Source organism: Chelonia mydas, chromosome 7 (genome assembly GCF_015237465.2).
Source record: "Chelonia mydas isolate rCheMyd1 chromosome 7, rCheMyd1.pri.v2, whole genome shotgun sequence".
NCBI lineage: Eukaryota > Metazoa > Chordata > Testudines > Cheloniidae > Chelonia > Chelonia mydas.
The window spans coordinates 100438276-100463164 of record NC_057853.1 but is presented as its reverse complement, the minus strand read 5'-3'; the positions used below and the strand labels follow the sequence as shown (position 1 = coordinate 100463164).

Here is a 24889-nt window from a genome sequence, read left to right as displayed (position 1 = left end):
ACCCATGTCTTTCCAAGGTCCGCAGCGTCCTCTTCAATGACACGGCCCTCTGGCCGTGCCACACACTGTGCTCCCCCCTTCCGGGGGACCAGCAGTCCGCTGTTCAGCCACTTCCCTTAATTGCTACTGCAGCGAATTGTCAGGCCACTGCCTCATGGCCCCAGCATCCTCTTTGCCTGGGCCCCAGGGCCTCAGCCTGCAAACCCCAGCAGCCAGCCAGGAGCTGTCTCTCGCTCCTCCGGTTCCTGCTCATAGCACTGCTCTGCCAGCACCCTGGACAGTTCTCTAAGCCCTCCAGAGAGACAGTCCTTCCTCGCTGGGCTCCCAGCAGAGAACTGAACTCTGCGCTGCAGCTCCCTTTTTATATGGGCCTGGTTGGCCCTGATTGGCTGCCTCTTGCGCAGTCTCCTTAGGGCTCCTTTTAACCCCTTTTCTGCCAGTGAGGAGCAGGTGCTCCATTACACCCACTAACCTCCTCTTTTTGTCCTATGACTGCAGAAGTGTTAACGGCCTGTCAAGGTTCCTTCCCCACTCTGAACTCTAGGGTACAGATGTGGGGACCTGCATGAAAGACGCCCTAAGCTTATTCTTACCAGCTTAGGTTAAAAACTTCCTCAAGGTACAAACTTTGCCTTGTGCTTGAACCCTATGCTGCCACCACCAAGCGTATTAAACAAAGAACAGGGAAAGAGCCCACTTGGAGATGTCGTCCCCCCAAACCCTACACCCCCTTTCCTGGGGAAGGCTTGATAAAAATCCTCACCAATTTGCATAGGTAAACACAGACCCAAACCCTTGGATCTTAAGAACAATGAAAAAGCAATCAGGTTCTTAAAAGAAGAATTTTAATTAAAGAAAAGGTAAAAGAATCACCTCTGTATCAGGATGGTAAATACCTTACGGGGTAATCAGATTCAAAACATAGAGAATCCCTCTAGGCAAAACCTTACGTTATAAAAAGACACAAAAACAGGAATATACATTCCATTCAGCACAACCTATTTTACCAGCCATTTAACAAAGGGAAATCTAACGCATTTCTAGCTAGATTACTGACTAACTTAACAGAAGTTCTGAACTGCATTCCTGATCTGTTCCCGGCAAAAGCATCACACAGACAGACAGACCCTGTGTCTCCCCCCCCTCCCCAGCTTTGAAAGTATCTTGTCTCCTCATTGGTCATTTTGGGTCAGGTGCCAGCGAGGTTATCTTAGCTTCTTAACCCTTTACAGGTGAAAGGGTTTTGCCTCTGGCCAGGAGGGACTTTATAGTTCTGTATACAGAAAGGTGGTTACCCTTCCCTTTATATTTATGACAGGGCCACTCTACCTTGAATGGTCCCTCACAATATGTGCCAACTTCTTATAATATACAGTCTGCTCCACCTTGTATTTTGCTGTGATGCTGGGAGTTCCTTTCCCAGACCTGAGAAGAGCTCTGTGTGGCTTGAAACCTTATCTCTCTCACCAGCAGAGGTTGGTCCAATAAAAGATAAGACCATGAGAGACACATAATGTTCTTATCTTTTATTGGACCAACGTCTGCTAGTCTAATTACCTCACCTACCTTGTCTCTCTAATATCTTGAGACCGACACGGCTACAACTACACTGCATCAGTACATGCCTGCAGACTCAGAGCTATGGGGCAAACTGTGACTCCTTTTCCCTGTTAACAGAGAAGTTCAGCAGTGTTTTATTTAAATGTTCTGACGACTAAACATGTTGTTAATACAAAATACGTTTACAGTTATGCTATCTGTTTTTTGGTTTTTCTTAATTCAGTTTCTATAGGGTGAATGAGGTCCAACGATTTGAGTATTCACGGCCTGTCCGAAAAGGAGAGAAAAACCCAGATAATGAATTTGCGGTAATTTTTTTTTCTCTTTTGTGAATGCAGGATAGCTGTTATGTTTTGGTTTGTTGGAGGTTGATAGATTGATTTCGTAACTGCAATAAAATGGGACTGAATTTATTATGAGTGCAATAAAAACTATATGTATCACGAATTCTGTTTTATAGCACTAAGCAAAATGAACAAAGCTTCTCTTTAGTCTGTTGAACATTTGACCACTTTGCAGGAGAAATACAAAACCTTCAGGCCTTAAAATGTAACCATCCTTCACTGAACGCTGTCTTACCTTAAGGATCCCAGTCAGGCATCCTTTAAAATCAGTCTTTGCTACAGCAATACATATTTTACAAAGCCAGATGGTTCACCATATGGTCAATAAAGCTCTCTCTCTTATCACAGCCTGTGTCCACCAAGTTGGTTACAACAAGCCACAAAAATCAAGTGCTTTTCCCCCCTCCCTCTCGACACCCAACTTATTCCTGGCATAGGAAGAGGAATAATACTAACAGTACTTTGTACTTTATATATAATTTTTCAGTTGTAGATCTCAATTTTCTTTAGAATAGGAGGCTCCTTGTGCCTTTGAATAGACTGGAATTGGTTTACTAGAGCAGAGAACAGTGAACAGCTTCCCCAGGTTCATTGTCCACTTCACCATTTGCTCTGAATAGAGAGCTGCAGTCTTACACCTCCATACAAGCTAGCCAGTTTTAATCTGCTGTGCTTTGAGGGGCTGGTGTGTTGCGGAACTCCACCCTGTCATTGCAGGCAGAAGATACTCAGCCAGTCTATCCTGATTCACTTGACAAGCCCTGTGCCACAGCTGGTTGTTCTGCTACTCAAAGTAAACTTGGCTGCTAATAAAAGTGATCCCAGATGAGATGGAAGAAAATGCTCCCATCATCAATGGATGATTCTGGTGCAAAAACCAACAAAGATGTTTTGGCGAGATAAAGTGCTACAATGTACAATGTATCTTGATTTCCAATTAAAAAAAATTAAAGTAACTAAAACACATAGGAGCTTCGGGCCAGATTTTTAAAGGCATGTAGGCATCTATTGCGATTTTCAAAAGCACCTAGGTGCTTAACTCTAGGCATCTGGTTGCTTTTGAAAATCTCACTAGGCACCTGAATACCTTTAAAACTCTAGCCCTTGGGTCCTATTGACTTTCAATGGGACTTAGGCTCCTAAGTGAGTTAGGAGCTAATAAAAGACAGCCTTGCCAATATATTCCCCATTTCAAATGGGGAGGCAGGGCCAGATAAAACAAAATTAGATAAAGAAACATGTTCATCATGACTTTAATATTTACAGACATGAGAGAGCAATAATTAAAACAATAATTTCTTTTAAAATAGAAGACAAAGAAGTTTTAAGATTAGGCTGCTTCTCCTTGCACTTAAACTCACGGAGATTTTTGATGAAAGATACAGTCTGTAAGAACACTTTTTAGGGCACTAATGTGAGAACCCTAAAGGTTACACCTGGGAAACTTGTTTTCAGCTTTATTTAAAATTGTCCACTCAGAGAATGGAGTGGAGGATTTCTGTAGACAGATAAATTTGTTCCTGAAGTCTGTCATCCCACTTTGTCTAATGTGATTTTCACATGAGAGACAGGTTAGTTGGAAAATGACAGTTCAACAGAAGCAGGTGGAGCTTTTACATAATGTTATCCTTTAGTTAAAAGACCAATGTTTGGCTGTTAAATAGCACATTAGCTAACATGTTGAGACCAATCTCGCCACAGACATAGCCCTGAAATATACATACAGATTCCATTTGCAATTTTTTTTTAGCTTTGTAATGTCTATACTGCTGCAGTTCTTCTTTCTGATAATGAAGTTGTAAATCTTTGGTTAGGATAAAAGCTATCAATCTGCTAACATGCTATTTCTAACCTTTTTTATGTTATATTTGCAGAATATGTGGATTGAGAGAACCATCTATGTGACAGCATATAAATTACCAGGGATTTTAAGATGGTTTGAAGTCAAATCAGTTTTCATGGTAAGGAGAAATCAGGATGAATTTACTAAGACTACTTAGAACTTTTTTCTTCCAGTTACTGAATATATGTAGTGTATATAACTTTGCTTAACCTCAAAGTCTAATCAATGGAACCATATGTGTAACCTGCTAAAGGAATGGGGACTTACGTACCCACTCTTCTCATCAAGGAATACTGTTTATTGACTAAGGTGAAGGCTCAGATAGCAAAAGTAGTATTCTTCCGTCACTGGTACAAAAATATGAATGGTGAATCGTATAAAACCTCTAGGCCCTGATTCAGCAAGATTTTTCAGCACCTCTTACCTTTAAGCACGGGAGTAGCCACATTAAAATCAAATGGACTACTCGTTCATTGCTGTATGAGTAGGCTTGGAAGGATTAGATTTTTATCATTAAGTGTCAATTTCACCACAAACACACAAATCAGCGAAAAAGTATTTCCAGCTATAATAAAAATATACAGATAGGCAAAGAAAGAAAAATAATACTTGAGAACTTACTTGAGTTTGATTTACGGATATTTCTTTTGTACATTTTGACGTGAAGCTCACCATTTGTGTTTTAGCAGTTATAAAGTTTTAACTTACTGATTCTCAACATCTGCTGTCGTTAAATATTGTCTGATTCCTCCTGTTGTCTGACCTCCCCAAAATTTCCCACAACTGTGAAAATTTAAATAAATAAAAACTGAAAAATGCTTAAAACAAATGATTTTGTACAATTATGAAAATGTTAACTGATAAGAATTTTAAAAATACTTTAAAATAAGAATATTATCTGTCAAAATTATTAAAAAAAAAAAGAGAGAGAGAGAGAATTCTGCCAAGGGCTCTAATTTGTAAAGACCACAAAAGTATTGCTTTTTAAAAGTGGGAATTGGATCATTTAACTGTAATTTATCTAAGGGAAGACTTTAACTAAATTAAATTACTTGTGCTGACTAAAAACTATAGCGAGAACTCAAACAACATTTAATCACTAATGATATTTACAAAAGAAATTTAAAGTTAGCTAAAATATGCCCTAAAAACTTCACCAAGAATTTTAACAAATGTGTACCTCCTTTTTTCTAGGTTTCAGAGTAGCAGCCGTGTTAGTCTGTATTCGCAAAAAGAAAAGGAGTACTTGTGGCACCGTAGAGACTAACCAATTTATTTGAGCATAAGCTTTTGTGAGCTACAGCTCACAGCATCGGATGCATAAAGTGTACTTCCCACTTTATGCATCTGATGAAGTGAGCTGTAGCTTATGAAAGCTTATGCTCAAATAAATTGGTTAGTCTCTAAGGTGCCACAAGTACTCCTTTCCTTTTTTCTAGTTCATAACTAAAACTGTTTACATAAAATATATCCATAATATATCTTACATACTAAATTAGCTGTAATTTTTAAGTTGCAATGAAAACGTTGTTACTTGCTGCAGTTTTTAAATCTTCCTTATGAGGCTTTATTTTATTTTTTTAAAGGGAAAGAACAATTTGCATATGATTAATTAAAAACATTTTATTGCTCCATTGAGATTTGGTTGGACAGTTGTATTTAGATGAACAAAAGTAATGCAGAAAATGACTATGGTGTCTATAGTAACAGAATATGAATGTGATATTTGACAGTATTAGGCAACTGAATAAAACATTTTGATTTATTTTTGTATTTTTATATTTTCAACATAATCTTGATAGAGATGATAGCATTTACCTTCCCTGTTGCAAGAAGTGTTTTCTGTAAAACCTGGCATATCTGATGAAAACTCCTTCACCTTCTGAGTCAAGAACACAGTCTGACAGGCCACTTCATCCAGTTTATACATGTGCACTTTTAATGCTGTGCACCTGATAGAAATGTGCATGAATCTGTTTAATGGAGCTCTTTCTATAAGCCTTTTGTAAGTAAGGATTATATTAGTCACAGTTGAAAAAAGGAAACAGAAACAAAAGTAAGGAGAGCAAAGGATGACTTTTGACCTACTATGTAAGTCTATTTACTACAAAAGCAGTTATTAGCTGTACATAAACATTCGTATCAGGTAAAACTCTAGCAGCATAATTGCAAATCTTGCACCTCTATAACACAACATTTTAATTCCTGATATAAATACTCTGGGTACATTGCAGAGCACAATGAATGAAAGTCCTTTGAATATTTTATAAGTTGTTGATAGAAATAGAAAATTCCATTTTAAATAAAGGGTTGATGCCACATCAAATCATTGACTAGAGAGGATTAAATAATTTAATGGATGAATTAATTTATTTTTTTTCTTTTTGTAAATAACTGATAGCAGTTTATGATTTCCTTTAATTTGTCGTTTGAAATTATTTGCTTCACTTTTACTAATACTTCTTGGTCTGTAGATTGTTTGCAAACAGGTTGTTGTGAGTATTTGAATATGTTAAATTTGAGCTCTGAAATTTTAATTGGACTCACAGATCATATACTGGTGTTTCTCTGTAATGAATGGATGAGAATAACTTCTAAAATCAGGTTTCTGGTTTGAAACCAGATTTACAAGTTCAGTATTGATTTTAAAAGTTTGTGTGCACAAACTTAGCAGACAAACAGAGTCATTTGTCATGAAACCTTGAATTCTAAAATAATGCTCAAAACACACTTTAAAAAATTATAATTAAAACAGACTTGATTTAATCAGATAGCAGGTGTAAGAGTGACAACTAAAGAAATTTGATTATAAGTGGCTCTCAGAAGCATGCTAAGCAACTGATAGCTAGCTAGAAGTGCTTCATTTATGTAGAGTTTATGTAAATTAGAGTGTAATCAACTACACACTTGCATTTTCCTAACAGGCCCCAATTAACCCCCATCACACACGTTTTCCATTTCTACCACAACATTTTTTGTATAAATAGGCTAGAACTTTAACACTCTTTAATTGAGAGACTTCCAAAATTTGGTGAGTGGATAACTAAGGGTATTCAGAGTACTTGCTGGTGGTCTGTAGAGAGCTTGCTCTCCTCATACAGGGTGTTTGGTCACATTTATATGTATTTTAGCTATATTTTAAATATTTTCCAGATATTACTTTTAGGCATAATCAACTGCTGTAGTTGCCAGAAGGATGTGTCTGATCACAAATGATGGGAGGTGATCCGTATGATTTCAAATGGGAGGGAGGTGCATACAATGCAATCTCTCTATTAAAAACCGATTCACCTTATTAAAGAGTTTGAGGACCCCTACTTTAAACAATGTAATAACTTTAGACCATGGAATAGAATCATAGAATCATAGAACTGGAAGGGACCTTGAGAGGTCATCTAGTCCAGAGTCCCCTGCACTCATGGCAGGACTAAGTATTATCTAGACCATCCCTGATAGGTGTTTGTCCAACCTGCTCTTAGAAATCGCCAATGATGAAGATTCCACAACCTCCCTACGGAATTTTTCCAGTGCTTAACCACTCTGACGGGAAGTTTTTCCTAATGTCCAATCTGCTAATACATCCCAGAATTATGTTTGCTTTTTTTGCAACAGCATTACACTGTTGACTCATATTTAGCTTGTGATCCATTATGACCCCCAGATCCCTTTCCACAGTACTTCTTCCCATTTTGGCAGTCGTTTCCCATTTTGTATGGGAAGAAAGCATCTTTTTGGTTTAATTATCCAAAATAGAATGAAGACAGTGGTACCTACTGGACAAATATGATCGCCTTTTATACAACATATTTAATACAACTTCCTGAGAGGCTACCAGTTACTGCAAAAGCCACGCAGAAGTACCTTCTTCCTTTTTAATATTTAAGTATCTGAAGAGCACATCTTTAAAGTCCAACAGACAATCCAGTCCAAGATGCTGGCTCTGCTGTTACCATAATGGGGTCTGGATCACTCTTCTGTACCCACTAAGAGCTGCTTGTCCATAAGTCTTCATATGCATAATTTTCCTCAGTATCTCACAAGAAGCTCACTTGGGCTCTGTCAAAGCAATTCTAATGTTTTAGACCTGCTTGATCTTTCTGAGAGCCTTGGTCTATGCAGTAATTATGCTGTAAGAGTGAAAAATAGTAAACCTTTTATCTGTTTATCTCATATCAGTTATCGCAGTATTGACACTATATATCTTGCCTAGTAGAAACAGCACCTTCCTGCAGCTATTGACTGAAATTCCTCTTTCACTCTAAAATCTATTATCATTGGGATGGTTTTGTGGGGAGCAAACTATTCAACCGTGACCTGCTACATGACTACTGGACCAGTAATTAAAACTTATTTTTGTGCTGTTCTTTTAGGTTGAAATCAGTCCACTGGAAAATGCAATAGAAACTATGCAGTTAACAAATGATAAGATCAATAATATGGTTCAACAACATTTGAATGATGCAGATCTACCTATTAACCCCCTCTCTATGCTACTTAATGGCATTGTGGATCCTGCAGTCATGGGAGGATTCACAAACTATGAAAAGGTATGTTCAAAATTAGCTTTGTTTGGTCAGGGAATCTAATTAAGTGTGTGTGGTGTGTATGCGTGCATGAGTAAACTTATGCATTATAGGTCAGTTTTGGAAAGCTAAAATTTTCCACGTCTCGAGTATATTATAAATGGGTGATATTTATAAAGGGTTGAAGAAAGAGAAACAGTGAGGGTTATTAATCATTGGACCAATTTCCCAAGAGGTGTGGTAGATTCCATCATTTGAAATCTTTAAATGAAGATTTGATAACTTTATAAAATTTATGCTTGTAGTTCAACTGAAATGTATTGGAGCTTGTGCAGGTATTACTGGGTGAAATTCTGTGGCCTGTGTTATACTACTTGATCATCTAGTATGACCAGTTGTCTCTTCCTGCCTTAACATCTATGAATTAAAAGTAATTGGGATTAATTTAGTGAAAGTGCATTATTATTATATATTAGTTAGTATACAGTCCATCCAAATATATTTGAATGACTTCAGCTGCTTATCACAGACCTAGTCTGATAAATATATACACATGAGAGCTTAGTATAAAAATGGTGAAAATGTAAAAACTATATTAGTGCCTATTCAAACTGCTGTTACATAGGCAATAAGTTTTTGTAAGATAATTAAGGGAGACATGCGATTTGCACTGTTTGACCTGTTATCGGAAGAACTCTTCCAGCCTCCAATATCCCTGGCCTACTTTACCTACATAGGACGCCTAAACCACTGGACGCTGATGTATAGTATTGTGGAATGTAAATCATGTTGTTGTGCTGCAAGACGTATTGTAGGCTTCAAAATTTAACTAATCTTCCTGGTGACCCCCAAAATTGCACTTGGGCACAATACCCATAATTGTCGATGAGGCGGACTAACCAGAACCCTTCAGCAGTACTTCTTGCTTGACCAGAGGGTTCAGTGATGAGCAACATATGATAATATTCCTCCCCCTACTTTACTGCCCCCAAAGGATGGATATCATGCTCTCAGGCACTATTAAATTGTCATTCATTGCTTTTAATTATGTATTTGTAGACATGTTATTACTGATATTTTTTAGCAAAATCTTTTGGTTTGATTCATTTTCCTTTGCTATAACTAAAAGCCTTCCTAGAAGTAAATGTTCAATCATTTTCTGAAATAACTGGTACTTTTCTATTTTCATTAGGCTTTTTTTACTGAAAAATACATGCATGAGCATCCAGAAGATCACGAAAAGATAGAAAAACTAAAGGACCTCATAGCATGGCAGGTAAACTGTCTAATTCAAATCATGCCTGGGCCAAGTGACATACAAAGGCAGCCTGCTGTCACTTGTGACAAAATTCAGGCATCAAACCATTCACCCTAGTGTATACATTTCCGTGGCATTTAGACTGTCTTGGAACATGAGCTAAAGTTCATCTTTTCAGATCTGACATAGTTTGTCATTTGATAATCCCACAAGTGACTAACATTATTAACCCATTTTTTATTACATAGTCTCTCCTGTTACCAGTTTAGAGATATAAATACACTCTCTCACTTTCAAATGACTCAATACCTTATGATTGTGTTGGCCAATTCTGTTGTAAATTTAGTTCTAATTTTTTCCAGTATAGTGCTAAATTAATAAAGAATTACAATAAAAACTAAATTAAGAGTATTCAAGTCTTACAGTTTAAGAACTCAGAATTTAAATCCCTAGGTTACATGTTCAACCGTAAGTCTGTCTCCTTGTGCAAATGTTGTCTGTTTACATGATCACTTATTGTTTCTCCAGATAATATATATATAAAACACATTTTTTTTTTACAACCACAGATGTGCATATGTAGCATCTTGTAGTACTGTATGCTGTGTATGACAGATAGTCAATTAAAGTCACGTATACACGAAATGTATAGTAAATGGGCAAGAGTTTCTGCAACGCCTTGGCGTCATTCCCAGCGCACCTTACAAAATTGTAATGTGTTTATGGATGTGTGTAGATATATATTACAATTATATAATATATATATATATAACTATATATACACATACAGACACACAGATGATACATTATATATTATGATATTTATATATATATATAGTGGAACTCTACAGTGCCATTTTTACAATCACTGTTCATAGAAGAAACATATTTTAAATAACTTAAGAGGTGTCACAGATATTTGTAGTGAACCAGAAATAGGACCCAGATCTCCAAGTCCTGTGCCTTAAACATAGTATCATCCTTCCTCTGTGAAGAGCTACATTTCTGTCTTCCAAAGAATACATTTCAGGAAAAACAGGAAACCCCATTCTAGCTTTGTTGGAAGGCTGTACTCTGATATTTTTTCGTTGGCCTCAGAATAATTTTATGATAAAAATCCACAGATGTGACTAGAAATGTTTTTACCCAGAAAAAAGTATATTATAGTGTTTTATATTCAATTCTGTCTTTATTATAAATGAAATAATTTAATTTCTAGAGGATTCAATTTTAGATGTAGTAGAGACCACAGAGATAAAATTCAAAAATCCTTGAAAGGCCATAAAACTATTGCAGAACAAACACTAGTTTGGTCTGCAAAAGTTTTATTGATTTTTTTAATTGTTGTTGTTCCCCTGTAAGGTTTACTGTAGATTGGATTTTAGGGACTTCAGATTCAAGAGAGGAAAATAATTTGATCCCAAGAGAGTAACTTCATCTCAGCACTGTCATTGCCCCTAATGACCATATTAAAAATGAATTGTATTGGTGCTCATGAACACATTTTACCCCAAAAGAGGATCATCCTGCTGGAAACACGTATTCATTAAAATAAGAATAAACACTGGCAAATGCATTATTTAAAATCTGCAAGTTTTGTTTTGTCAACATGTTTAAAAATACACACAACTTTCTTGTCACCAGTTTAGTTCCAAGTATGATAGAAGCAAAGCAATTTAAAGACAAGAGATTAATACAAACAAATATTTTTCTGAAGCTGTCACCAATAAGTGATAAAAATCAAAAACCAAAAGAAATAATTTTGAAACTACCTGATATAAAATTAGAGTGGTCATGATTCCTAAAACATTTCTGAAAACTTTTTCAAATAGCATAACTTCGTAGAAAAGGTGGCAGGTTAAAGAAAACTTTTAAACACTATTTCACATAAGGAACAAGATGGCTCAAGGGACTGGAGAGAGATACAGTATAGAGCCTTTTTCCATTAAATCACTAGTTTGACTTCATCTCCAGCTCAGCAGTAGGTATCTGTTGGCCAATATGAAACACAGTAAGTTGGCAGTCTCAGTCCAGTTCCTAATAAATAGGTTTCTGTATCTCAACTGAGCCCAGAGATTTGATATCTCAATATAGATCATTGTGTTAATAAAATGTTATGATATCGAATGTTGACAGTTACCTCCGTGACTATTTTGTTTGTATTGTTGCACCCCTTCACCTTCCCTTTGTCTCATTTGTCTTTTGGAAAACAACCTCTTCAGGGTAGGGATGATGCCTTCTGTTTGGAAAGTGAAAAATAAAACATGTATTTGGAACAGAATACAATTTTTTTCATTGTATAGTCTTATTTTTAAATATAAGTGTTGGCAGTAAGATGATCATTTTATGCGGTAACTTGTGTGCATGGGCACCACCGGAAACAAGTAATTGGTAATAATCTTTAATTGATACTCTTTAGTTGAAAGGTAATCTTTGTTGAGAGAGAGCGTGAGAGAGAGAGAGGCCAAAGATTAAGACCTCATTCCTGGGTACCTTCTAGGTCAGTGGTCTCCAACCTGTTTACACACAAGATCACTTTTTGAATTTAAATGCAAACTAGGATCTACCCCGCCCCTTCCCCGAGGCTCCACCCTACTCACTCCTTCTCCCCTTCCTTCGTTGCTTGCTCTCCCCACCCTCACTCACATTCACTGGGCTGGGGCAGGGGGGTTGGTTTTGGGAGGGGGTGTGGGCTCTGGGCTGGGGCTGAGGGGTTTGGAGTGTAGGAGGGGGCTTTGGGCTGAGCCTGGGGCAGAGGGTTTGGGCACAGGAGGGGGTGAGGGGTACAAGCTCTGGGAGGTAGTTTGGGTGCAAGAGGGGGCTCTGGGCTGGGACAGTGTTGGGGTGTAGGAGTACGGGGTATAGGAGGGGTTATGGGGTGCATGCTCTGGAGGGGGGTTAGGGCTTGGGATTGGAGTGCGGGCTCCTGCCGGGTGGCACTTACCTCAGGTCACTCCCTGGCGGCAGTGCAGCGGGGCTAAGGCAGGCTCTCTGCCTTCCCCAGACCCACGCCACTCCCGGAAGGGGCCAACACGCCCCTGCAGCCCCTGTGGGGGAGCACGTGGCTCTGTGCGCTACCTCTCTCTACAGGCACCGCCCCTGCAGCTCCAATTGGCCACAGTTCCCCGTTCCCGGCCAATGGGAGCTGCAGGGGTGGTGCTGGCAGGCAGGAGCAGTGCACGGAGACCCCTGCCCCCCTCCCCGCTACACTACCAGACTTTTAGTGGCCGGAGATCGCGATCGACTGAGAGAGTCTCCAGGATCGATCAGTCAATCATGATCTACAGGTTGGTGACCATTGTTCTAGGCTCAGTCTCAAAATTGGCACTACTCTCTGGAGAGGCCCCTACAGAACAGGGTGGAAGTACAGAGAGATGGAGCAATGTGTGGGGAAAATTCAGTGGCTTTACTTAAATTGTGGATGAGAACTTCATTTTTCAGTGCTTCCATGTAGTCTGGTGCCTTCTGTTAATGTGTACTTCAAGCTACTACCCTAAATTAGTACTGTGTAAAACAGTCACAACAAAAACATCCAAACTTCGGGTGTTTGAACATTATTTCAAATTCATGAAAATCCTATGAAATGCCATGGTATTTCTCTCATGGGAAATGACTGTGCTGCTTAACCATTAATATTCTAGTTTTTATATCTATTGTATTTTTATATCTACAGTATTCATTTTAGGTGTTTATTTTTGTCTAATTTTGTGCCTTTTCACTTCCTAGAAAAATCAGATCCTGTCGTTTTATTTGACAGTATCATTTAGATCTGAAATAGGCTGTTTCATCACCACATGACAGTAATGAAGTTCATCTCAGTGCAATAGTCACTCAACTTCTAGCCATTATACTTAGAGCATACCAAGACTAGTACACAGCACAAAGAATTATTTCTGTACCCTTCCCATACCGGTGAAAGGAATTACAGCATACAACATGCAAAGTTAAAAAAAATCCCTTTCTTGTAAAATTTTCATAGGTGCTCAATCATTTTAAAAAATAGAATTGGTGTGATTTTATTGGTAGCTCTCTGTTTAAACCAAAACCCAGAACCCCTATCTGTAGTACATCATGGAATGATATTAAGAAGTAATGGCAGCTAGAGCCATGATAAACTTTTAAAAAAGAGAGGATAAGGAAAAATATATTATGGCATAAATAATATATGGATACATTATGGGTTTTTTTGTTTGTTTTTGTTTCTTCCCCCCTCCCCCCATCTTTAATGTTTAAATATGTGCTTATTTTTTCATTTATTACATTACAGTAAGACCACTTATCTAAAGCTCTGGCACCCTTCACAATCTTTTAAAATATGTCAATAAATAAACTGATCATTTCTCTAAGGTCAAATAACTTGGCAACAACATAACATTCAATTAACCCCTGCCCCCTTGCCTTACACACACATACCCCTTATCAAAATTCTACATCACTGCTAACCAGACCTACCTGTCTCCTTTTGGGCGAGGGAGAAAAGATGGTCCTTGCAGCATTAGGATTTGGGGCACTGTAGCAGGTCAGTTTCTCTTGGAAGAGAAATTGAAGACAAAATGTACACAAGTGCTGGTTACATTGGAAAGAGGTGGTCAAAACTGCACAAAACAATTCCACTTTCAGAAACCCAAACTAAGACACCATCAAGTTCTTAAATTCAGCCCTGTTCATATTGGGCTCTGTCTTCCTTGTTTCCTTGCTCTCAGGCATATCTGGTCTTCTCTGCGAATTTTGTTTAGCAAACCCTTTAATCCAGCGTCATTAAGCTCTGGATGCAAGGTGCTGATGTTCTCAAAACTAGCCTGGACTAGTTCAGACAGGCTTGGCTGCTAATCTTCCTTGTTCAGCTGCTCTTGAACATCAAGGACCTTCACACAGGTTTGACTATATCCATTGGCATCTGCTAGTCTCCATCATAACTAAAGAGAATGCTTAACCCATACTCTCCCCCCACCAACATATGCACTGCAAACTCCAGTAGACCGCTGCAAAAATATATTTATACATTTTAAGATATGTTGCCCAAGTCGTCCCATTCTCTTATAGCGAAGAAAAACAAATGAGCCAATGCACTCCTTAGTTGGCCCGAGGGGAACTGAGATTCATTTATTATAGACAGAAAATTAGGAACAAGACCATTCTAAAGTTTATTTTTTTTGCTACTGAGTACAAATCCATATGGATTATAAATAAAAGTGGATAGAGTAGAAATATTGTATTTGTGTTGTAGAAATATTGTATTTTTTTGAAGAGTGCCAAGAGAAGCAACAGCTGTGTGCTGTTAAATAGCACAAAATGCATTTATTCATGGATTCATCTTGATAAGATTTCTTAAATTTGTTCACATGTAATTTAATTGTGTACTTCTTATCCTCCTTACTAATAAGTCTGCTCATTTAGATTGCTGATCCGTCATATTAGAAAAATCTGTTTTTAATCAGTATTACAGTTTAATTATGAATTATTAAGAGGAAACCTCTTAGCTTGATTGCTGCAAAGAATATCTGACTCAGAACCAGAGCACTGTGTAGGTTGGAGCTGATCTGGAAAAGGAAATATTTTTCTTAAACATGAGATAGACCTACTATTAGATTCTTCTGTGTTGCTGTGGGAATGAAAATGTCTCTCTTTAAACATTTTAAAAGGTCAGCTATACCTCCACACTATGAACTAATTATATAACCTTGTGTTGGCATGGATATTTTGTGACACAGCCTTGCAGATAAATTATTATTTTCAGTTATAAAAGAGAATTAATTTATTCTCACCGCCACCCCTCACCTCGCTCTCTACTAAAAATCATTGAAAACTCAATTTATGATGAAAAATATTGTCATTTTTGGTATGTAGATCTGTATGTTTTCTTAACAAATATGTGGTGTACAATATCTTAAGATTTTTTTTCATGGTAACACAGGGTTTCCTAAATAGCATGTGTTAAACAGAAATAGATGTGAAGATTGTTTTTCTCTGCTATTTATTCCCATGAAACCTGGTGGGGCTGATATTAATAGTGTAGCTCAGTGATACTCAGACTCAGGCTCGCAAGTGGCTCTTTAATGTATCTCCTGCAGCTCTTTGCAGCACATGATATTAAAACACTGTGATTTAATTATTAACCAATCAGGACGCTTTTAATATGTTATTGACCAATTGTAGTTGATAAAATTATAATACTTGGTCAGTCATTTTGCTGTGAGAATTATATATATATAAAAACTACATATTTCCCATCTTACTGTTTAAATATGAATATGTAAATGAATAGTAAATGAAACAATGAATTCACACAACTGTGGCTCTTTTGGGTAATGTGGATTGCTAATTTGACCCCTGAACCACTGAGGTCTGAGTATCACTGGTCTAGCTTTTGAGTCAAATTTAAAGTACAGTATGTATGAGGGGTTTTTAAACATAAAATAAAGGGGTATTTGTTCAACCTGATAAATTTAGCTGTACCTTATAATTGCTTGGCAGAATTATGCGTACATTAATTTTAAATGGCTATGCGCAACACAGAGTGAAAATGAAATCATATATAGTACCAAAAATCACCATGTTCTGCTTTAGTTGCTATTAGTGTTCCATAAAAATCTCATATTCCTCTTAAAAGTCTACTTCTAAGTATATGTAGAGTCCCCCTTACTCTACTTCCTTTTATGAGAGAAGACCAGAAAATTCATCGTCATCTAATTGTATTCTTTAGATTCCATTCCTGGCAGAAGGTATCCGAATTCATGGAGAGAAAGTAACTGAAGCGCTAAGGCCATTTCATGAGAGAATGGAGGCCTGTTTTAAGCAGCTTAAAGAAAAAGTGGAAAAGCAATACGGTATCAGAACAATTGTAAGTTGTCTCCAAACCTGACATTTAAAAAAGTATCTGTCTTTAGAATTGCTGTAATTCACATTTCAGTCATTAAATGAATATATAGAAAAAACAGTTTTAATAGAATGTGATTAAGAATCTTAAGGGATATATGGTTTTTCATTTTGTTTTGGTGGTGTGGTGCTGGTGTATTTAAACTCATTTTTAGACAGAGGTTTATTTCTCTTAATGTCCCTAAAATTGTCCACGTCGGTAGTCGCACGAAAGTGTAGTGACTTGCCTTGTGTTGCACATCAAATGAGTATCTCTTCTAAGATTAGAATATAATATCTTTCTGGTTTCTAGGTTTTTGTCCTGTAGTATATGCCCATCCAGAAGGTTGTCTTCTGAAGCATAGTTATATATCAGTGGCTTCAACAGGTACCTTTGTCTGTAACTACGCTAGATGAATAGGTCTACTTGGTTAATTTACCTCTGGACTAGCAATTATAGCTTAGAGCATTGGGCCCAGGTAAAGACTTCACTTAAATTGTCAGTGCTTAAGAGAAGTGGCCAAATGTCCCAAAAAACATTCAAAAACCCTTATCAACACGACTCCTCAGCATAAAAGACTTACCCTAAAATACCAGGATCTGTCCATTGGAAGTCAACATAGTCCTTCAAAGTGTTCAGGTTTTAAGGATCTTTTACATAGGTTACAATCTCTAGGAGTTTCTGATATCTTTGAAGCATTTGTTCTTTGAAGTAAGAGGTTCATATCAAGGAATATCACAGAGTGTCACTTCCAAAGCTAGTTCTAAGGCTTTTTAAAATGTTTTTTCAATAAGTCAGGGCCCTGTATCTGCAGATTCTCAGCAATGACTTGTTGCTCTTAAGTACACTGCATCCTTGACCTTACTTGTAAATCTCAGGCTACGAGGAGGAGGGATAGCTTAGTGGTTTGAGTATTGGTCTGCTAAACCCAGGGTTGTGAGTTCAATCCTTGAGGGGGCCATTTAGGGCTCTGGGGCAAAAATTGGGGATTGGTCCTGCTTTGAGCAGGGAGTTGGACTAGATGACCTCTTGAGGTCCCTTCCAACCCTGATATTCTATGATTCTACTATGACTCCAAACTGTATTTCAGGAGAGCGGGGGGGGGAGGATGTAGATTGTTCGCAGTGGATGGTCCTCAGTACTGTAGTTTGAACTCTCCCAACACGAGCAAATCATTTTTGGCTACCCTTCTGTCTCAGCTTCAAGATGCAGCCAGAAATTTTGAAAGTCCCCTTACACTTTGAACCTTGTTGATTAAAGGGGGTTAGTTAGTAGAGAGGTTTTGTTTTTGTTTAAGACTGAGTGTTGCTGCTTAGTGCAGAGAGTGTTTCAAGTGCTGGCTCTTGTAGCCTGCACGTAGGTTCTTAATCGAGAATGTACTTTGAAAGCCGTAAGTGCACTTGGAGATTATGCAAAGCGGGCACATGTTTTATAAATAAATTTTAAAAATTCAGTAACATACAAGTAAAGAGTTAGAGTTAACCTTAGAACTGACTGTGCTGGGATTTGTGTTCTGAAAGTATGTTGAAGGCTTCTGTTCCAACTCTTATGCCTTGTATATGAGTAGCATTGACAGGCTCAGAATCAAAACCTCCATCAATGTTATAAATATTCTTTAACCTTATTGTAGGTCTTGGTTAGATTTGTAATGAAAAAGAAAGACTTATATGAAACTTACATCCACTGTACACTCTTTTCCCCTTGTTATGGTTTAAAAAACCAAACAAAATAAATACATGAATGTGTTCAGGATTTATCAGAAATATAAGTGAATCTATACTAGTGAGTGAATAAACTCAGATTTTGTCTACTTCTTTATGTTGACATGCATTGTTCATCTTGATCCCAAATGGCTAACTAGATTTCAAGCTGTAGTAACCACACAAATAGCTCATGAAAAAAGAAATTAAGGGAGAATCTACTCAACAATTTGATAAGATGTGACCTTGTAGCGAAATATGATTTCAATATGATTTCTCCAAGAAAGCAAATATCAGAAATTGCTTAAGAAAGTAAATATTTGCCCAGAAATTGTAAAGAATAATTTCAAGCAAGAGAAAATGTACACTAATAATTGAAACTTTCAGAAACTTCCCCACAAAAAACAATTAATATATTTGTAAGATTGCGCAAATGCATTTCCTATCAACAAGACCATTAAAAATAAGGAAAATCACCAGTTGAAGAAACATTAACTACTACATTTTTCTGCAGGCAGCCCAGCTTGCCAGTGTATGCTTCTGGTTCCCAAGCTGCCTGGCTGCAATCTGTACTCCAACTCTGGCTTCCTGCCTAGTTCTGTGGCATACTGTAGGGAGCATGCATGGTAATCCAGCTAACTCCCCATTAGAAGGAAAGCTGATGAGTAAGACACAGTAGCAGGCAGATCCCAGCAGGGCAAGGAGACAAAACAAAATATTGAATGCATGGCTGCAGCAGAATGATGAATTCCATGGTGAAATGTTGATGTCTGTGGAGCTTGGAAAAAGCCAGATTCCACAGTCACCCCACTTGGGATGATTGGGGACAGTTCATGTCCTTAGAGTTATTATATCAGGTAGTCTGCATACTTAGGCAGAAGTCACTGCAGTGGTTTACATTCGGTTCATGTTTTGAAGGTTATCTCTGCAACCATAAGGGCTAGAGCCATAATTATTTAAAAACGGAAATTCTGAATTTGGAGCATTATTCTGCAGTATTGGGTGAATTTCACAGCTGCAGAATAAACAGGACTCCCTCTATTCCATTTTTGAACTTTGTATGGATCTGTAAGGTAGGATTAATCAGACAGGAGCTCCCAACAGGTCTGAGATTTTGGGTAGCCCTTACCAGAGGCAGCACAAGATGTGGTTCATTAATCCCACCCCACCGCACAGTGCACACCCATGAAAGAGCTAGCCACAGCCTAGTCCTTAGTAAATAACGATTGAAACACTAATAGGAAAATTTTGCAAAGAAGTCTGTTAAAGGTTAATTCTAGGGTGATTCCACCACTAGAAAGTGCAGCTTGACATTATGTCCCTTGTATGAAAAAGGCAAACTGTAATTCATGGAATGTGTAACCTAAAAGTATTATATCCAAGATTCAGTGCACCAAATTCTGATCGCAGTTATGATGGATTTACAGCACTGTATGTCCAGATTGACACTTGTGGAATTGGGATCAGGATCTGGCCCTGAATTTCTGTTATTACTGGGGATCACACAGGTGTTTAGAGTGTGTATTTTAAACACACTAAGTCAGAATTCTTGCTGTGCCAGATTTCCACTGGGCATAGTAGAGTGGGACAACAGGGATCTGGTCATAGCTCTCGGATTCTTTGATCAGTGCCAGTGTAGCTTAGCACATCCTGGGCTAGGTGCCAACAGTCCCCAAGAGAACAAATGCCAGCTGAAGATAGCAAGAACACAGCACACGCTAGCCACACCAACTCTCTGCCCTGACTAAACATCCTACTCTGGGAGTCTGTGGGATGAGTGGCATGAGAGCCTGTGCACCAGGGGAATCCCCAGAAGCACAAGGGGAGCAGAATGGGCCGATGAATTTGACTATGACAGCCCTGACTTCAGAAACTCATTTTAGATCCTTCTATAGTGGTGATATTTTTAAGGTAATGACATATGTAGAGGAGAGAGAAATCCTATCTGAAGCTTACCAGCCTTGATAGTATCCTTGTAAATGTTGTTCCCTTTATGGTCCTTAAATCCCTGCTTGATATGTTTGATGCACTGTGCCTCTAAATAGTAATTTATTCCCAAGGAGAAACGAGATATTGACATTAATTATACTTATGTGTCACTTGCTTCAGTCATACACATTAACATTGTCAAAGAGATGACTGGAAAGTCAGACCCAGTTGGTGTTATCTTGCCAGTGTCACTCTGATCCACTACTAAGAATTGATGGAATTTTATCACTTCTGTCTTTCTTGTACAATGCCACCTTAGCAGTAGTTGACAGTGTGGAAAAGCTACCTGTGACTAAACAGCAGGAGATTCTTATTTTTGTCTGAAAGAGTTCAATTATTTTATGCATATATCAGTTATTAATGACTAACAAAGCTTGTATAAATATTCAGAACTATAAAAGAGCATCTGCATAAAAAACGACATTTAAATATTTTCTTCTCAACCTAGATGTCACTCTGTGAAAGTGGCTCTGTTAACAGCAATACCATATTTGTGGTTTTTTAAAACTTTGGCTCATTATTGCTGTTACTCAGTGCTGGAATACAGTAGGGTACCAGTAGCATGCCACATGCACCACAACTCGGAGGAAACTGTAGGTGCTTCAACATCTAGGCGTTGTCGGTGCTGGTAGCCCTGGTGAGTCCCAGTAACCATTCAGACACATGGCTAAGGGAAAGGTTATTTTTTGTGGAACTGGCAGGAAAGGGAAAGATTGCAAATACCCTAGGTACAGAGGCTTAATAGTTACAGTGAAAAGTGTATTAAGTGTAATAATGGTAAATGTTTCAGTCCCTAGGGGGCAGTCCAATTGAGAATTGGGACTCTTTAGGCCTACCAGTGCCTCTCCAGTCCAGTCTCTGCTCAATGCAAATAGGACCTTGCAGGTCTCCAAGCCAGGCTCAGTTAGAGTCTATCATTGGGGCCCCTCTGCAATGGCTCCCTGCCTAGCCACTGCTGCTCCCCCATAAATCCCACACAAGCCTGCACCCAGGTGTAATGTCTGGCAGTCACAGCCTGTTCCACAGATGGCTCTCCATATTGTTCCTGTTTTCAACTTCTCTCCAACTTCCTGTTTCCAGGTGGCCACTGCTTCAGTTGACCTCAGCTCCTGGCTTCCTTGCGGCCACTGCTTCCAACCACAGCCCAGCCACTTCCTGGTTCTCAGGGCCTTTCCCCTTACCTGGCCAGAAGAATGGGAAGTGCAAGGGGTGAGGAGGAGCTGTTGGGCGTTGTAGTCCCCTGCCTTGCAGAGCCATACCTGTGTTTAAAATTAAGCATATGCTTAAGTTCTTTCCTGAATCAGGGCCTGTTTGCATTTTTTCTTAAATATATCTAGTAACAGTATCTGTGTGATTATAAATTTTTTGTAACTGAAATAGCATAAAATTCTAGGTGGAAAAAAAGCATTTAACCATTCAGCATTACATGATAATGACTCACAAATTTCAGGTTGTGTTCTAAAAAGAATAAGATCTTATTTTTCTTTGTTGTAGCCCTCAAGTTTGGATGATAGACGAGGCAGTCGGCCAAGGTCTATGGTTCGATCATTCACAATGCCTTCATCTTCAAGACCTTTATCTGTTGCATCAGTGTCATCTGTCTCGTCAGATAGTACCCCTTCCAGACCTGGCTCCGATGGGTAAGTAAGGTATAACAATTAAGAGCTTGTAATTGTGGAGAAAGATTCAGCATGCAAATCCTTACTGGGTTGTGAGAAGCTGTCAGCACCTAATTACACTTTAGCACTTTAATTACAAACATATAGTATATTGCATGTGTTATCTTAATTCTTTGTTTTATAAAGTTACCAATATGAGCAAATAAAACTCAAGTACATTTATTTTGTGCAAATTGTTTCTATACTGAAAGCAGTTTCGGGTATGCATGTCGGGAGACCTGGGTCTTATTAGAAAATTGGCATTTTGGAAAATTCTTTCCCTCCCTCCTCAGCAGTGATACTTCCATCTCTCTAAAACGGACTACCACTGGGAAGAAAAGCATTGTTTTTTTAACAAATATGATCATTTCTTAAAAGAATCTTGTTTTTCTCAATGCTGATTTCAAGATACACTATTTGACTTTAATTGGGGCTGTCGATTAATTGCGGTTTAAATTGCACTGTTAAACAATAGAATACCAATTGAAATTTATTAAATATGTTTGATGTTTTTCAACATTTTCAAATATTGATTTCAGTTACAACACAGAATACAAAGTGAACCATCACTTTGTTATTTTGTTACAAATATTTGCACTATAAATATGATAAAAATAGTATTTTTCAATTCACCTCATACAAGTACTGTGGTGCAATCTCTTTATCGTGAAAGCACAACTTAAAAATGTAGATTTTTTATCTTACATAACTATACTCAAAAATAAAAAAATGTAAAACTTTAGAGCCTACAAGTCCACTCAGTCCTACTTCTTGTGGAGCCAATCACTAAGAGAAACAAGTTTGTTTACATTTATGGGAGATAATGCTGCCCGCTTCTTATTTACAATGTCACCTGAAAGTGAGAACAGACGTTCACATGGCACTTTTGTAGCCAGCATTGCAAGGTATTTACATGCCAGATGTCCTAAACATTCATATGTCCCTTCATGCTTTGTCCACCAGGTGCAGATTAGGGTAAGGCAGGGTTTAGCTGCCAAAAAGTGAAGCTTTGTGGTAGGATTGCTCTTCACCACCAGAAAATGACTTAAAAGAAAACTATATCTATAGAAGGCTAGGGGGAAAACTGGCTGTGTGCTGCCACCATAAAAGTGTCATTCTCTTTGTTTCTCACTCCTCACATTACTCTTTCCATATCTGCATATTTGGCTCTTATCTCTCCTCATTTAAGCCTTTTACATTTTTGCCTCTTTCAGCTTTTTCCATTTTGCACCTCTACCCCAGCTCTGCCATTGTACATACCATTTGGCAGTCTGCATGTTTGTGGCGGGGGGCACACATGTTGAGGACAGTTTGTCTGGGATTATTCCACTGGAATCCGTTTTCCTTTGTTCTCCTCCTCCACTCCGTTTCCTTTTTAATCCCGCTTCATAGAGGTTGTGCAATTCAGAAGAAAGCTCTATAATGCAAGTCATCTTCCTTATGTAAGCTTTTTACACATGGAACTATTACAAAGAATTACAGTTACAATTTTCTTTTATAGCCATGTAGGTTGGTCCCTCCCCTTCCCCTGAAGTCAACTGTGTGTGCGAACTCAGTTGAGCCTGAACCGAAAAGTGAAACTAACAAGGCTCATTTTGCAGCTCAGCTGACACAGTGAACCGAGCAGCAAGGCAGTTTAATAAATATCACGACAACCTACAGGATACACTTCATCACCAGAGAAACTTAGTTTTGAAGCTCACTGTGAAATAGGGCCTGATCCAAGGCTCATTGAAATTAATGGGAGTTTTTCAGTTTATTTTAATGGACTTTGGCTCAGGCTCATCGTGCCTTGGAAAGTTGAACATACCTATAGCTTAATATGCACAAAGACCTTTGTCTGACTTTTGCCAGGCTGTACATCTGTCATGTTCTGGGTTGCAATTCAGACCAGTGAGAGGTTGTGTCACCACTTGTCCTGTAATCCTGAGTGCCTTAAATGCTGTAGCTCCTTGTCTGGACACTCCCAGTAAGCATACAAGAATGCACTGAGTGTCTGTGTGCTGTGCAACCCTGGTTCATCACTCTGACCCCAGCAGCCTGCCTACAACACAACAGCCCCATCCTGGTCTTGACCAGCCTTGGTTACTAATTGCAGGGTGACCCCAACATGCCCTCTGTCCCTAATTTCCCCAAAACCATCTGTCCTGAACTGTCCAGCCCTCTCCTGGAACACTGAGACTTAATAATGTCTGTTGCTCCTTTAAAGAGACAAAATCACAGCAACTTGTTGCCTTAACTGAACTTAACATTCACTTCAATACAAGCATAACACTGGGCTGGTTTAGATTAAAAGTAAAACAAGTTTATTAACAAAGAGAGGTTTTAAGTGAGTTCAAGTACAAGGGATAAAGACAAAATGGTTACAAGCAAATAAAAGGAAAATATGCTGTCTAGTGGCTAACACTTAACTAAATAAGCTACAGCCTTGGTTGGTACAAGGTAGATTTCTTACCAATCTTTCTTCTTTCCATGATGACTTTCAGTTAGGACCTTGGGCTTGTGCATTTTAGGAACATAATTCTAGCACATACCCTTAACTTTTTGTACACACCCTGTACATATTTCATGCAAGACTATTAATGATCAGTGAGGAGTTTTCAGTGATATCTTACATGACGCCTTTTAGTTACAGATTGACAAGAGTGTGTTAAGTTTAATGAGTATGTCAGGCCTGATGAGAGCTGCTGATACAGAATAGTGAACCGCAAATGGGCCTTTGTGTCCCAACCTCGCATTTAATCCAAATATCTGTAAGGGTGGTGTGGTGGGTGAACTGCAAACCCCTTATGTATTTCTGTCTTCATTTTGGTGCCATTTCCTTACTACATTCAGCTGCTAAATGGTCATATGGGTAAACTGGGAGGTCTAGAAAGGTGCTTAATTTGTTTAATTACAGAGTTAATGCAGGTTTTTACTTGTAATAAAAGGGAAATAGGGGTTTTTTGGGGAGAAGTTGCTCATTACACTCCTAAAAGGGTATTCAGTATAGGCGCCCTGCTGACTTCAAGTAAACCTAGAGCTAGCCGTTACACTCCTCCATGGGGAGAACAAGTGAATATGATTTTACTGGGTCTGCAATCTCATGAAAAATTACTTGAGGTTAAGTAGTAAAACTCACATAACTTCTCCAAACAGAGACTGGGGAATATTCTGTC

General features: G+C 38.3%; 1 protein-coding gene across 3 annotated transcripts in view; it reads left to right on the top strand.

The window, feature by feature from the left end:
• Positions 1-24889, top strand: part of DOCK1 (dedicator of cytokinesis 1) — a 545102-nt gene that overhangs the window by 486052 nt on the left and 34161 nt on the right. For all 3 annotated transcript variants that reach the window (XM_037903703.2, XM_043551994.1, XM_027819633.3), the window contains 6 exons: positions 1784-1868; positions 3779-3865; positions 8118-8294; positions 9463-9546; positions 16232-16369; positions 21568-21713. In XM_037903703.2, coding sequence (XP_037759631.1) covers positions 1784-1868; positions 3779-3865; positions 8118-8294; positions 9463-9546; positions 16232-16369; positions 21568-21713 — 717 coding nt within the window. The remainder of the gene's footprint in view (positions 1-1783; positions 1869-3778; positions 3866-8117; positions 8295-9462; positions 9547-16231; positions 16370-21567; positions 21714-24889) is intronic.